The sequence below is a fragment of the Coenobita brevimanus genome, chromosome 97 (assembly GCF_032717465.1).
Source record: "Coenobita brevimanus isolate Jiangsu-jjx chromosome 97, ASM3271746v2, whole genome shotgun sequence".
Lineage (NCBI taxonomy): Eukaryota > Metazoa > Arthropoda > Malacostraca > Decapoda > Coenobitidae > Coenobita > Coenobita brevimanus.
This window is the reverse complement of record NC_137050.1, coordinates 34418905-34432092: the sequence shown is the minus strand read 5'-3', so window position 1 is coordinate 34432092 and position 13188 is coordinate 34418905. Positions and strand designations below refer to the sequence as shown.

Here is a 13188-nt window from a genome sequence, read left to right as displayed (position 1 = left end):
GATAAGAAACAGGGAAGTGAGCATGGAAGTGAAAAAGTTATTACATGACAGTATTTTGATACCAACTCCAACATATGTAAGTGAAGCTTGCACGTTGTTGGAAGGACATAAGTCAGGAGTGAGAGCAGTGGAAATGAGTTATTTGAGAGGAGCCTGTGGCGTCACATGGAAGGACAGGCTGACAAATGAGGATGTGAAGGAATGTTGTGGTGTGAATGTGGATGTGATAGGAAGCATTAGGAGAAACACATTGAGGTGGTTTGGCCATGTGGAGTGGATGGAGAGAGAGAGACTGACGAAGAGAGTGTATGTGAGTGAGGTGGAAGGGGAGAGAGGGAGGGGAAGGCCATGAATGAGATGGAGGGATGGAGTGGAGAGGTATATGAGAGAGGGGAGGGGGTGAATTGGGAGCAGGGCAGTGAAATTGGCGTGGGACAGGGTTACGTGGAGGCGATTTGTTTGTGGCCACCCCGTATAAGGGATTAAGGCGTCTGGCAATAAATTGATAGATAGAAAGGTGACAAATTACTGTATGTGTACAGTTAATCCTTGATAAGTCAGAGGCCTGATATCATGGAGGTAGGTTAAAGCTTGTGCCATTCTGTATAGTTGGATCTTTAATCCCTTCATAACAGTGATGTCTTTTGTATTTCATTTGTGCTATTCCTAGACTGTTCAGCTCAGGAGAATCTTTTCAAACTGGAGGGGTTCGGTGTAGCATTCATTAAACCCTTCACTGCTGAGGTGCTTCGATAAGCTGTAAATACTTGTCTGGTAGCAGCAACAGTGAAATAAAAAGACATCATCTAAAGATGTTAAGAGCTGATATGTCTCATCCATGTTGGCCACCCCTCGTGGTTGGTGTCATTTAGAGTCATTCATTAATTTTCATTCATCAGCTAATCCAGTGTTGCCCTAAGGTCACTTAGAGTCACTTACAGTGTAACAGTTTTATGGGATGCCTAAAAACTTTTTATCATTATTCAGCCAAACATTGCCATCCCTCCACATTGACTGCTTAGACGCTAGAATGTAATGCTAGCCATTAAGAGGTGCAATGGAAAGACTGTAGATCAGATCTACTGTCTTTTTCTGTCACTGAACTGCATAAGAAAAAAAAAAAGAAGAAAGAAAACTCTGGGCCAGGTCAAGGTAAAAGGACTTTAACAGTCTAGTAATTAAAATGACTCAGTCAGAGCGATGACTTGGGTAGATCTAATCCCCAGGAAGTGACTGGAGGTTTTTTGAGTATGTAATGCCTTTAGTTGTTGTTGTTCAACCCAGGCCTGTGTTACCACGCAGACCCATCAACCACAGGTAAGCAACTGTCCCTATAGAATTGTTCTTTAGGTTCCGTACACCATTAGCGTTGTGCCTACATCTTAGTGTAGTGTGTGCTGTGCAGTGCTCCGTTATGTGTTATAATGTGTGGACTTAATCTACAAGCCGGGCATGTGCCATCTGTGATTCCACCCTAACCCAAATCTAAGCTGGTAGTTGAGAGGGGCTGGGTGATGTCCTGATCTAAGCCTGGGTAGGTGAACTTGATGATATCTATTCAACCCCTAAGTGCTGGTGACGGTTGTATCCGACGCAAAATTGGTGGATCAGGGGCATCAGGGGACGGTCATAACTGCAAGTGTTTCTGTGCCACAGTTTGAAATGGCCTCCACTTGATCTCATCACCAAAGGGTGGGGATAGCCTCCCGGCACCCGAGGCAGGTATACTCCAGTTGTCTTTGTGATTCTGCCAGGTGCAGGATGATGTTTTCCATGTCTCTTGTCCGATTCCGTTCCTGCCTTACGTGGACCCTTGCCTCATCCATGTCAGCCAGGCCTCTTTCCAAGGATACTAGGAAAGGGCTAAGTGATAGTACCATAGAGCAAGTCTTGGATGCAACTGTGTCTAGTTTATCTAGTAACGGAGAAGTTATCATGTTGAGAGCAAAGTGAAAGTCGGTTCACGTGCACACGCACAAATACAGCCTGCCTTGTGGCCAAAAATTACGTATATTCACGTTCTTACTCATCAACGTGATCAGCTACAGACCTGGGGATGATTTTATTTGCAAGAAGAAGAGTTGATAAGTAATGTGGTTTTAAAAACCTGTCCCTAACTGCTATACTTCCCAAGATATTAAGGTTTGAAAACAAGTAACTTTGGGAAAATTGCCCGTACTGAGAGGGCGACGGCGGTATAAACAGCCTGGCATGGAGGGGTTAAGGACATCTTCGATGGGTAGATGTTAGGAGGAGGCCTTGTAGTGTGGTATTGTGATCAAGATGTTGCATTTCCCTTTGTGTGAAGTGAGTATGTGAGCATGTACGGCACGTGTTTTTTCAATGCTAGTGTTGGAATATCTGGAGGTGGGATATTGTTTTAGAGGGTTTGGTAATATTTGTGTGGTGATTGTTGTAGGTGCCTAGATGTGTTATGTATGTCTCACATAATGACAGGGGAATGCCATCAGTAAAAGCAAACCGGTCATTATGGTAGCACTGGATTATGGCAGCCTGTCCTCTGACCCCTACACCTCGAAGGTGCTAAAATGAAATTGACACTTATTATTTTTATATTGGTTTCAGGCAGCCAAGACCTCACTAGTCTCCACTGCTCCTGTTGCTGCAACCACCACTGATCTCAACACCCGCCTCAAACAGCTCATCAACTCGTCCAAGTGTATGCTCTTCATGAAAGGGTCACCAGATGCCCCGAGATGTGGTAAGTAGAGAGTATTCTCCTGTCTGTCTATCTATATCCAGACGCAATAATCCTGTAAGGGGTGGCCACAGACAAATTGTCACCATGCTGCCTTGTCCACCGCCATTTCGCTGCCCTCTCCGCAACTGAAACCCTCCTCTCATATACCTCTGCCTCATCCCTCCATCTTATCCTTGGTGTCCCCTCCCTCTCCCCCCCTCTCTGCCTTCCTCACATACACTCTCCTAGTTAGTCTTTCACTCTCCATGCTCGCCGCACTTTTTTTTTTTTTTTTTTTTAATGCTAGGAAGAAAGAACCAAAGGCCATGAGCCCACAATAACTGTTCCTTCCAAGAGAAAAACAAAATACAAGAGAGAACCAAATTCAAGATCCAATCATTTCGAGATGCCTGGACACACTGCGTTTGAAAGACTGGAGATCATAGCTAGCAGGAAATACAGACAGAGAGAGACAGTTCCAGAGTTGACCTGTTGCATAAATGAAGGACTGGGAGTAACAGTTAACTCTTGCATTAGAGAGTTGGACAGAAAAGGGATGAGAGTTTGCTGCAAGACGGGTGCTTCGTGCCCGTCGTAGAGGTGGAGGAATGCAAGCAGACAGTTCAGAGGAGCAGTGACTGTTGAAGTAGTGATAGGAAAGAGATAAAGATGCAACAGTGCAGCGAAGAGACAGAGGTTGAAGGGAGCCAGTAAGAGGAGGAGAGTTAATGAGACGAAAAGCCTTTGACTCCACCCTGTTGAGAAGAGTTGCATGGGGGAAGCCTCCCCACACATGAGAGTTGTACTCCACACAGGGGCAGATAAAACCAATGTTTAGAGTCAGCAATTGTGCAGGGGTAAAGAAGGAATGGAGTCGGCTTAGCGCACCTAATAAATTTGAAGCAGATTTTACAAGAGATGTAATATGATCTTTCCAAGATAAGTCCTGAGTGAATGAAACCCCAAGTATGTTCAAGGATGATGCAGGATTAAGCTGAATATTATTAAACATTAGTGGGTACACCCGTGGAAGATTTTATCGGGTTGATAAGTGTAAGAACTGAGTTTTTGATGCATTAAAAACAACCAGATTATTTTTACCCCAGTCAGAGATATGAGCCAAGTCAGACATTAGGTGTGCCATAGCCTCATCCTTTGTTTGTTGAAGTAACTGCTGAGATGGACGTTGCGGGAACCGAATGGAAAGGTGAAGGGTGGAGTCATAAGCGTATAAGTGGATAGGGTTAGATGTACAGCTTAGAAGGTCATTGAGGAATAAAAGGAAGAGAGTTGGTAATAGGACAGAGCCCTGAGGAACACCTCTATTGATAGATCTAGGAGAAGAACGATGGCCGTCTACAAGAGCAGCTATAGAACGACCAGAAAGGAAGCTATAGATGAAGACACAGATAGAAGGACAGAAACCGTAAGAGGACAGTTTGGAAAGTAAAGATTTATGCCAGACTTGATCAAAAGCCTTTGAGATGTCAAGTGCTATGGCAAAGCTTTTGTCAAAGTCCCGAAAGGAGGATGACCAAGAGTCTGAAAGGTAGGTGAGAAGATCGCCAGTGGAGTGTCCCTGATGGAACCCATACTAACGATCAGAAAGAAGTTTGTGATAGGAAAGATGCTTTAAAATTTTTCTATTAAGAATTGACTCAAAAACTTTTGAGATACAGGATGTTAAAACAATTGGACGATAGTTAGAGGGTTGGGAATGGTCACCCTTCTTTGGGACTGGCAGAATGAGAACAAACTTCCAGCAAAAAGGAAAGGTACAAGTTGATAGACAAAGGCGAAAGAGTTTGCCTAGGCAGGGTGTAAGCACAGAAGCACTGTTCTTGAGAACAATAGGAGGGACTCCATCAGGCCCATATGCCTTGTTAGTATTGAGGCCTGTGATGGCAGAAAATACATCAGCTGAAGAAATAGACAAGGATTGTGGAAAGTATTAAGAATATATGGAGTAGATAGGAAGTTGCTGAATGCTGTGAAGAGTATGTATGATGGTGCTAAGGCTGCAGTGCGTTTGGATGGTAAACTAAGTGAATTTTTCTCTTAGAAGGTTGAGTTGAAACAGGGATGTGTCATGTCTCCATAGTTGTTCAATCTGTACATGGATGGGGTAATAAAAGAGGTACAAGGTAGGGTAGTGGATGTTGGAGTGGCTCTGGTGAGAGAGGATAGTGTTTGGAAACTCCCTGTACTGTTGTTTGCAGATGATACTGTGTTGTTGAGTGAAGACGAAGGGGAGCTGCAAGGCTTGGTGGATGAGTTTGGGAGAGTGTGTAAGAAATGGAATCTAAAGGTGAATGTACGGAAGAGTAAAGTGATGGTCTTTGAGAGAGGTGAAGTCAGTGAATGTACAGTCAGGTTGGATGGTGAGGAATTGGAAAATGTGAGTGCATTTAAGTACTTGGGTAGTGTGATGAGTAAGGATGGAGGTTTGGAGGGTGAAGTGCTTGAAAGGGTACAGCAGGGAAGCAAGGTTGCTCGTTCTTTGAAAGCAGTGATAAGAAGCAGGGAAGTGAGCATGGAAGTGAAAAAGTTACTACATGACAGTATTGTGATACCAACTCTAACGTATGGAAGTGAAGCTTGGACGTTGTTGGAAGGACACAAGTCAAGAGTGAGAGCAGTGGAAATGAGTTATTTAAGAGGAGCCTGTGGAGTCACATGGAGAAACAGGCTGACAAATGAGGATGTAAAGGAGTGTAGTGGTGTGGATGTGGATGTGATAGGAAGCGTTAGGAGGAACACACTGAGGTGGTTTGGCCATGTGGAGAGGATGGAGGGTGAGAGGCTGACGAAGAGAGTGTATGTGAGTGAGGTGGAGGGGGGAAGAGGGAGGGGGGGCTGAGGATGAGATGGAGGGATGGGGTGGAGAGGTATATGAGAGAGAGGGGTGTGAGTTGGGAACAGGGCAGTGAAATGGCGGGGGACAGGGCGACATGAAGGCGGTTTGTTTGTGGCCACCCCAAACGGGATTGAGGCGTCTGGCAATAGATAGATAGATAGATGAAGTAATTTTAATGTCAGCCATGAGGAAGTCAGAGGGGGGAAGTGATAGAGGAACAGCACTGGAATCGTCTAAGGTGGAATTGGAGGAGAAAGTCAGAGTGAAGAGATCTGCTGTATCAGTAGAAGAAATAACTACAGAACCATCAGAGTAGACAAGAGGAGGAAAGGTTGATGAGGTAAATTTGTTAGAAAGGTTTTTGGCAAGGTGCCAGAAGGAGCGGGAAAAATTTGAGTTGGAGAGTTGTGAGCATTTAGTATGGATGAAATTATTTTTAGCAGAGTGAAGAACAAGTCGGATTGAGCCGGTGAAGGTGAATATCTAAAGGGGTGGTTGGGGTTTATTGCTCATGTAATGCCACTTAGGGATGAGTGAGGCTGGTCACTCCCATCTTAAATGCCAGGACCAACTTTCCTAGCCCTGGGCTCCTACGCTTCTCATGGGGCAATGTAGGATTAGATGATGGATGGATGGATGGATGGAAAAACAGACTTAGTAAGATTCCGGGCAGAAACATAAATATGATGTGATTCAGGGGTGGGTTGGCTCTGTTACCTTTTATAGGCCCTCTCCTTGTTGCGGACAGCATTAGAACAAATGTAATTAAACCAAGGATTTCTTGCGTTAGACAGAGGACATGAGAAAGGAATATATGCTTCCATGGCCGAGAGAATAACCTCTGCAAGACAGAGGATATGAGAAAGGAATATATGCTTCCATGCCCGAGAGAATAACCTCCGTAATGTGCAAGGCACACTCAGATGGCCATGGAAGCAATAATCATTCCAGGGAAAATCAAAGAAGTACTGCATGAGGGCCTCCCAATTCACAGCTTGAAAGTTCCACAGACGATGTTTCTTTGGAGGGTCCACAGGCCATACCGGAGCGATAGGACAGGTTAAGGTGATAAGGTTGTGATTGGAGGAGCAACATGTGACTAAACTTCCTCACGAATCACCCTTCTTTCACTCTTCATTGAGAAATTATGTGCAGTATATCTCCAGAAAGTTATTCCTTCCAAAGAAATTCAAGGAAGAGAGAGCCAAAACCATGGTCTCTTCACTTTGGTATGCTTGGATATATATATGTTTGAAAGGCTGGATTTTGTACTTAGGGGGACAAACAGGAGGAGGAAGTCTGTTCTAGAGTTAACGTGTTGCAGACATGATTGACTGAGAAAACCAGATAGCACTTACATTTCATGCTTGTATAGATAGCCACTGGGATACTAAAGAACAGTCTCAGGGTCATGTAGACTAAGTTTCATTTCTCATTTTATCATGCACAGTGATATCGTGCACCACATAGGGGGGAGGTAAAATAGTACAGAAGGTCTCATTTGCAGCTTTATCATAGTTCCTCATGTACTGTACAAAACAGAGGTTATTGTACAGCCAGCAGCCTGTTTACCTCCACTGGTAATTATACTGTAGGGTATAAACCTCTGTACCTCCCCACATCCTCCCTTGTTGCCCAGAATTCACATTTTAGATAGCTAGTGGAGATCATGGCATCACAATGCTTGGCAGTAGGATGGTTATATCTGTAGCTTAACTCTCCTTTAGCCCCTTAAACGCGGCCGTGTACAGTCGATCCCCCCCGAGTGGCGGGGTTGTATCGCGGTCTGAGTACCTGTAGGAAAATATTCGCCAAAAATCAGAGATTAACCCTAGAACATTATACTTGGTATGGCAGATAGTACTTACATTCAGCTTTCTCCAGAGACAGGTGTTGAGCCTTCGTGGACTACCCAAGGACTTGTGGAGACTTGCAAAGTTGGGTAACCAAATCTTCACTTTCACACCTCCAGCAACCCGGTTTCCCCTCTACCACAGCCTCATTCTGTCACAGTAAACTTTATACTACAACATAAAGGTAGTTAGGAATCCGTATTTGTACAATAAGCACTGAAAATAAGGCTAAAATCAACAGAGCGTACGGCCGACATGCACTGTGGCGGCGGTCTTCCCGTCACTCAACAAACATTTCCAGTTTCACAGCTAAAAACATGTATACTACATTATTTTCAATTATATTATTTCCCAAAAGATCACCACGGCGCGCTTTTTATTCTGCCTTACGCCCGCCACTTTATTCTCGTTCCTGTTGGCCGCTTGCACTGACTGGGAAGAGCTAGAACTCGCCATAATCTCACTTTGAAAGCCTGCAGTAAACTGACGCTAAACAGGGGCAAACCGTGAGAAAAAAAAGCTAGTGTTACAACTGGGGAAACAAGCCTTTCCTAGTAGCATAAACTGCTTGTGAGAGGAGAGCGCAGATTTACAGTTCTGAGCGCTCAGAGTGCTGCCATGTATCACAGCCAGGCTGGCCAGGCCGTGGTGGGGGGGGGACGGGGGGAAAACACGATATTTGGCAACAACTGAGGTCAGTAGTACAAAGGTAAAGTATGCTAGTTGTAGCTAGAGGGTGGTGGTACTGATAGACAATACCAGCTGGAGCCTGCTTGCCCGCGGTTATTCAAAATTTACTAGAATCGCAAACGCGACGATCCGCCTTTATGTCCTTTTGGCCGAGTGTCGCAAATGAGACGATCCACGTTTAAGGGGTTAAAAGTTTTAGAAGTATCCTGAGGCTCTTTATAAACATTTGATAGTGTAACCAAATCACCTTTCTGCATTTTTTTGCTAGTTTTATTCGCTCCACCATAAACCTATTATGGTGAGTAGTTTTTATATAATTTTGCCTCATATTCCTCAGGTCCATTGGTATTATCTCAGGGGTAAAAACAGATTGTTCCTTATGTAACAGCTTCTTCTGTTGTCAGTCAGTGTCTAGTTAACAAACTGAGTTACACTTTGTTAGAAACATACTGGAGTTTAGTGTCACAGATCCGCATTGTTTTACCAGGATACCAAGCAGTATAGTATCTGAAACAAAGGGCTTTTCTCTCTATTTCTGCAGTATATCTTCCATATCTTGGTGTTATCTGTTTACCTGTTCTATTGTTGTCATTGTCAGGGTTCAGCCGGACTACTGTGGAGTTACTAAACAAACTGGAGGCTGATTATTCCACCTTTGACATTCTGACTGATGAGGAAGTAAGGCAAGGTCTCAAAACATACTCCAACTGGCCTACATATCCACAGGTAGTGTATTATTAAAGTGCTAGATGTCTGAAACAGCTGTGCCCCTCTTGGGTAGCATTAGTGAAGGCAATTTGTTACCATTTTTTGTGTGCTATGTTGCAGTTTTTGTAGAGCTGTAGCCCTTTCATTACCGTGATGTTTTCATTTTATTTGTGATTCATTCATTCATTCATTCATCATCCAGTCTGACATTGCCTCATGAGGAGTGTAGGAGCCTGGGGCAAGGCAAGTTGATCCTGACATTTAAGATGAGAGTGACTGGCCTCACTCATCCCTGAGTGGCATTACCTGAGCAGTAAACCCCAACCATCCCTTGGATATAAACCCTCACCAGATCAGTCCAATTGGAGCGCTGTAATTATCCACTAATTCGCCAGGTGCCAAAATCTGGTTATATGGTTACCACCCAGCATAGTAAATGGTTTCCTGGTGTACAAGAAACCATTTGGCTTGTCACTTAGTGTCGAGTCACCCACAGGCAGAAGGAAGAGGAAAGAATGAAGGAAAAAAAAATGGAAGGGGGAGTGTAAAGTCACCCGTAGGCAGAAGGACGAGGAAAGAAAGACAGAAGAGGATGGATGAAAGGAAGAATGGAGGAGAGGAAAGGGCAGACACCCAAGAGTAGCACTACATCGGGTGAGTGGATGGTGAGCGCCCTGACCTACCACTGATACTTATCATAACCTTAACCATGTTTCCACTAATACATGGGATGGACACAATTGAGGAACAGGACAGCACAAAATTGTCTGCAGGGCTTCCTGTGAAAAAGGATGCACGCTTTTTTGCGTATTCAGATTCTTTGAAATTCATAATTCCATCTTACAGGCTTTATGATACACACACACACACACACACACACACACACACACACACACACACACACACACACACACACAAGGGACCGAGGAGACCAGACGCTCGCTGCCATCGCTCCATAAACGGCCAACTTGGCCAGTGGCATTACCTAAATTAGTATCTTTATATGAGTCAAGCTCTGTACCAGGTTAGACTAAATGGTGTTCTAATATTAAAAAAAAAGAAAAGAAGAAGAAGTTTTAAAGCAAGACTTGTTCAAACAGAAAAGAAAACAAATTAGAGTAAGAATACTCACAATCAGCTGATTGTTTGTTTTGTCTACAACTGCCCCAGGGAATGTAAGTACCATATGTGCTTTTCGTACTGCAACATGACCACATACTTTAGTAAAGCAAATTTGGAAAAGAAAAGGGATAAAGGTAGAAAGCAGGACGATTATTTCTACCAAGAACTGGTTGAAATGGAGACTCACAATACACTGGTTGAACGAGTACACGGGCTAGAGACGGCTTTTCAAAATGAGATTGATGAAATTAAGAAACAGATGCACTTGCAAAAGAAAGAAATAGAAAAATTAGGAAAGGAAGTTAACAAGAAAGACATAACCATAGGTGAGCTGACAGTAGAACTGGGCTCACTTAGGAGAAAAATTAGTGAAATGGCAAGTACAGTAGTCAACCACGAGAGTATTATGGAAGAGTTCAAAAATGATACAGAGACAATTAGGCAAGTAAGCAGTCTGATAGACCAGAGCAGTGATATTGAGGAGAATATAACACAGGTGAATGAAGCTGTGCAAAGCTACGAAAATGATGTGAAAACCACTTTTGCTGAAATGGTGAAAGTAAAGAAAGACTTAGAAACAAGGGTGGAAGAAAAAAGCATTAAAAAGGAAGTGAAAAGAATAATCCAAAACAATCTTAAGTTAGTCAGAGATTCAGGAGATATCAACAAATTTATAGTAATCACTGGTATAGAAGAGGAAGAAGTAAAAAACAAGATCTCAAGAGACAAAAAGGAGACGGCAAATGTAATGAGCATATTGAAAGAAGTATCAAAGGAAATCTGTAGTAAAGACATAGAGGAACACAAAAGGCTAGGGAAATACGAGAGAAGCAAGTCAAGACCCTTAAAGGTAACCTTCCAGAGTGTAAACACTGTGGAGGAGATACTAAAAAATGCAAAGAATCTTATGGAAAAAGAGGAGTTCAAAAATGTGTGGATAAAAAGATGCCTAACATAAGAGGAACTGAAATTACTGAAAGAGAAGAGGGAGGAAGCATAAACAAAAAATGAGGGAAGATCAGAGGAGGAGGAGAATACATATTTTTACGAAGTAATAGGATTGCAGGTACGAAAGTGGTACATAAACAGGAGGGAATAAAAAGGAGGAAGGTAGTAGAACCAACTCATGACAAGTATATAAACAAGACAATTAAGTTGATGTACTCAAATTTGGATGGAATGGTATCTAAATTATTAGAGATGAATGATTATGTCAGAGAAAATGAACCACATATAATATGCCTAACTGAAACAAAATTAACACCAAGGCTATCAAATGACATCCTAAACTTAGAGGAATATAATATATGGAGAACAGATAGGAACTTAAAAAAAGGAGGAGGAATTTTAATATTAACTAAGAAAAATCTAAAAGTCAAAGAAATAGAACTAGATATACCCTCACAGGTAGAACTGATTGCAGTAGAGATCAATACAACTGAAGGGAAAGTAATTGTAGCCAATATGTACATGCCACCCAAGTCAAACACATGGGAAAGAGACGAGTATGAGGACCTGGCAGAGAATACAATTCAGAGTTTAAGATCATTACTACATAAAATGGAAGAGAAATCGGAAAGAATTATACTAACTGGAGATTTAATACAAATATAAATTGGAATACTCTAGATATAATAAGCCAAGAAAGCTGTTGGGACCAAAAGCTCCTGGATCTCATGCAAGAGTTTTTCTAACGCAACATGTAAGGGAAAGCACCAGAAAAAGAGGACTTGATGTACCCTCAGTGCAAGATATCATATTTACTAGGCAAGAAAACGATATTGATAATTTAATATACCACCCTCCATTCGGCAAAAGCGACCATGCAGTACTAAATTGCAACCTCAGGATAGCATGTGACATAGTTAACAGCAATGAAAGTTACAAAAAGAGCTTAAACTATAAAAAGGGAAACTATCATGATCTAAAGAAGTACTTCTTAGAAATTGATTGGGGAAAGGAGCTTAGATGACAAGATTTAAATGCTATATATAAAAAATTCTGTGAACTTTATGAAATAGGAGTCCAGAAGTACATCCCAAAGCACAAAGAAGCAGAAAAGATAATAAAGAAATGGTTCAATGCAGAATGTAAAAAATCAAAAGAAAAAAGAGATTTGTTGTGGAAGAGATACAGAAGACACAATAGTGAAAGGGCATATAATAATTACAAACAGGCAAGAAACGATTATTCAAGAATAAGGAGGGAAGCCCAAAAACAGTTTGAGGAGGATATCTTAAATAAAAATAGTGATCAACCGAAATTATTTTACAGCTACGTCAGAAGCAAAACCAAAGTAAAAGATAAAATACAATCAATTACGGACAAGGGAATCACCTATACACAAGAGAAGGATATTTGTGAAGCACTAAACAAGAAATTCCAATCAGTTTTTACAGAGGAAAAAAATTTTGAGAGGGATTATGTGGAACATGCATGCCCACACATACTACCAGATATACAAACATCAGAAAAAGTAATACAGGAGGAGCTAAGTAAATTAGACAAAGGAAAAGCAAATGGTCCTGATAAAATTTCATGTTGGGTACTATGTGAATGTGCAAAGGAGTTAAGTAAACCATTATTTTTAATTTTCAAGAAATCCTTGAGTCAAGGTAAACTACCTGATATTTGGAAGAAAGCAAACATTGTTCCCTTATTCAAGAAAGGGAATAGACAAAATCCACTCAGCTACCGACCAGTATCACTAACCAGTGTTGTAAGCAAGGTATTAGAAAAGCTTATAAGAAAAGCATGGGTAAATCATCTAGAACACAATATGATGACAGAAAGACAGTTTGGTTTCAGAAGAGGAAAATCATGTGTTACTAATCTGTTGAGCTACTATGACAGAGTAACAGACACATTACAGGAAAGAGAAGGATGGGTGGACAGTATCTATATAGTTTTCAAGAAAGCATTTGACACAGTACCACACCAAAGACTTTTATGGAAACTGTACCATCAAGGAGGCCTTCGAGGCAAACTGTATTGTTGAATGCAAGATTTTCTCATAGGAAGAGAAATGAGAACAGTACTAGGGGAAATTACTCATCATGGAGAGAAGTGACTAGTGGAGTACCACAGGGTTCAGTGCTGGCACCAATCATGTTTTTAGTGTATATAAATGAAATAGACAGTAACACTGGAAATGAAAGCTATTTAAATATGTTTGCAGATGATGCAAAAATACAAAGGAGAATTACTAACACAGACTCTTGTAAAGAGCTACAAGAAGAACTAAATAAGCTTCATGA

General features: G+C 41.8%; 1 protein-coding gene across 4 annotated transcripts in view; it reads left to right on the top strand.

The window, feature by feature from the left end:
* Grx3 (Glutaredoxin 3) overlaps positions 1 to 13188 on the top strand; it is a 75889-nt gene that overhangs the window by 23530 nt on the left and 39171 nt on the right. For all 4 annotated transcript variants that reach the window (XM_080283493.1, XM_080283494.1, XM_080283495.1 and 1 more), the window contains exons 4-5: positions 2587 to 2722; positions 8700 to 8827. In XM_080283493.1, the coding sequence (XP_080139619.1) occupies positions 2587 to 2722; positions 8700 to 8827 (264 nt within the window). The remainder of the gene's footprint in view (positions 1 to 2586; positions 2723 to 8699; positions 8828 to 13188) is intronic.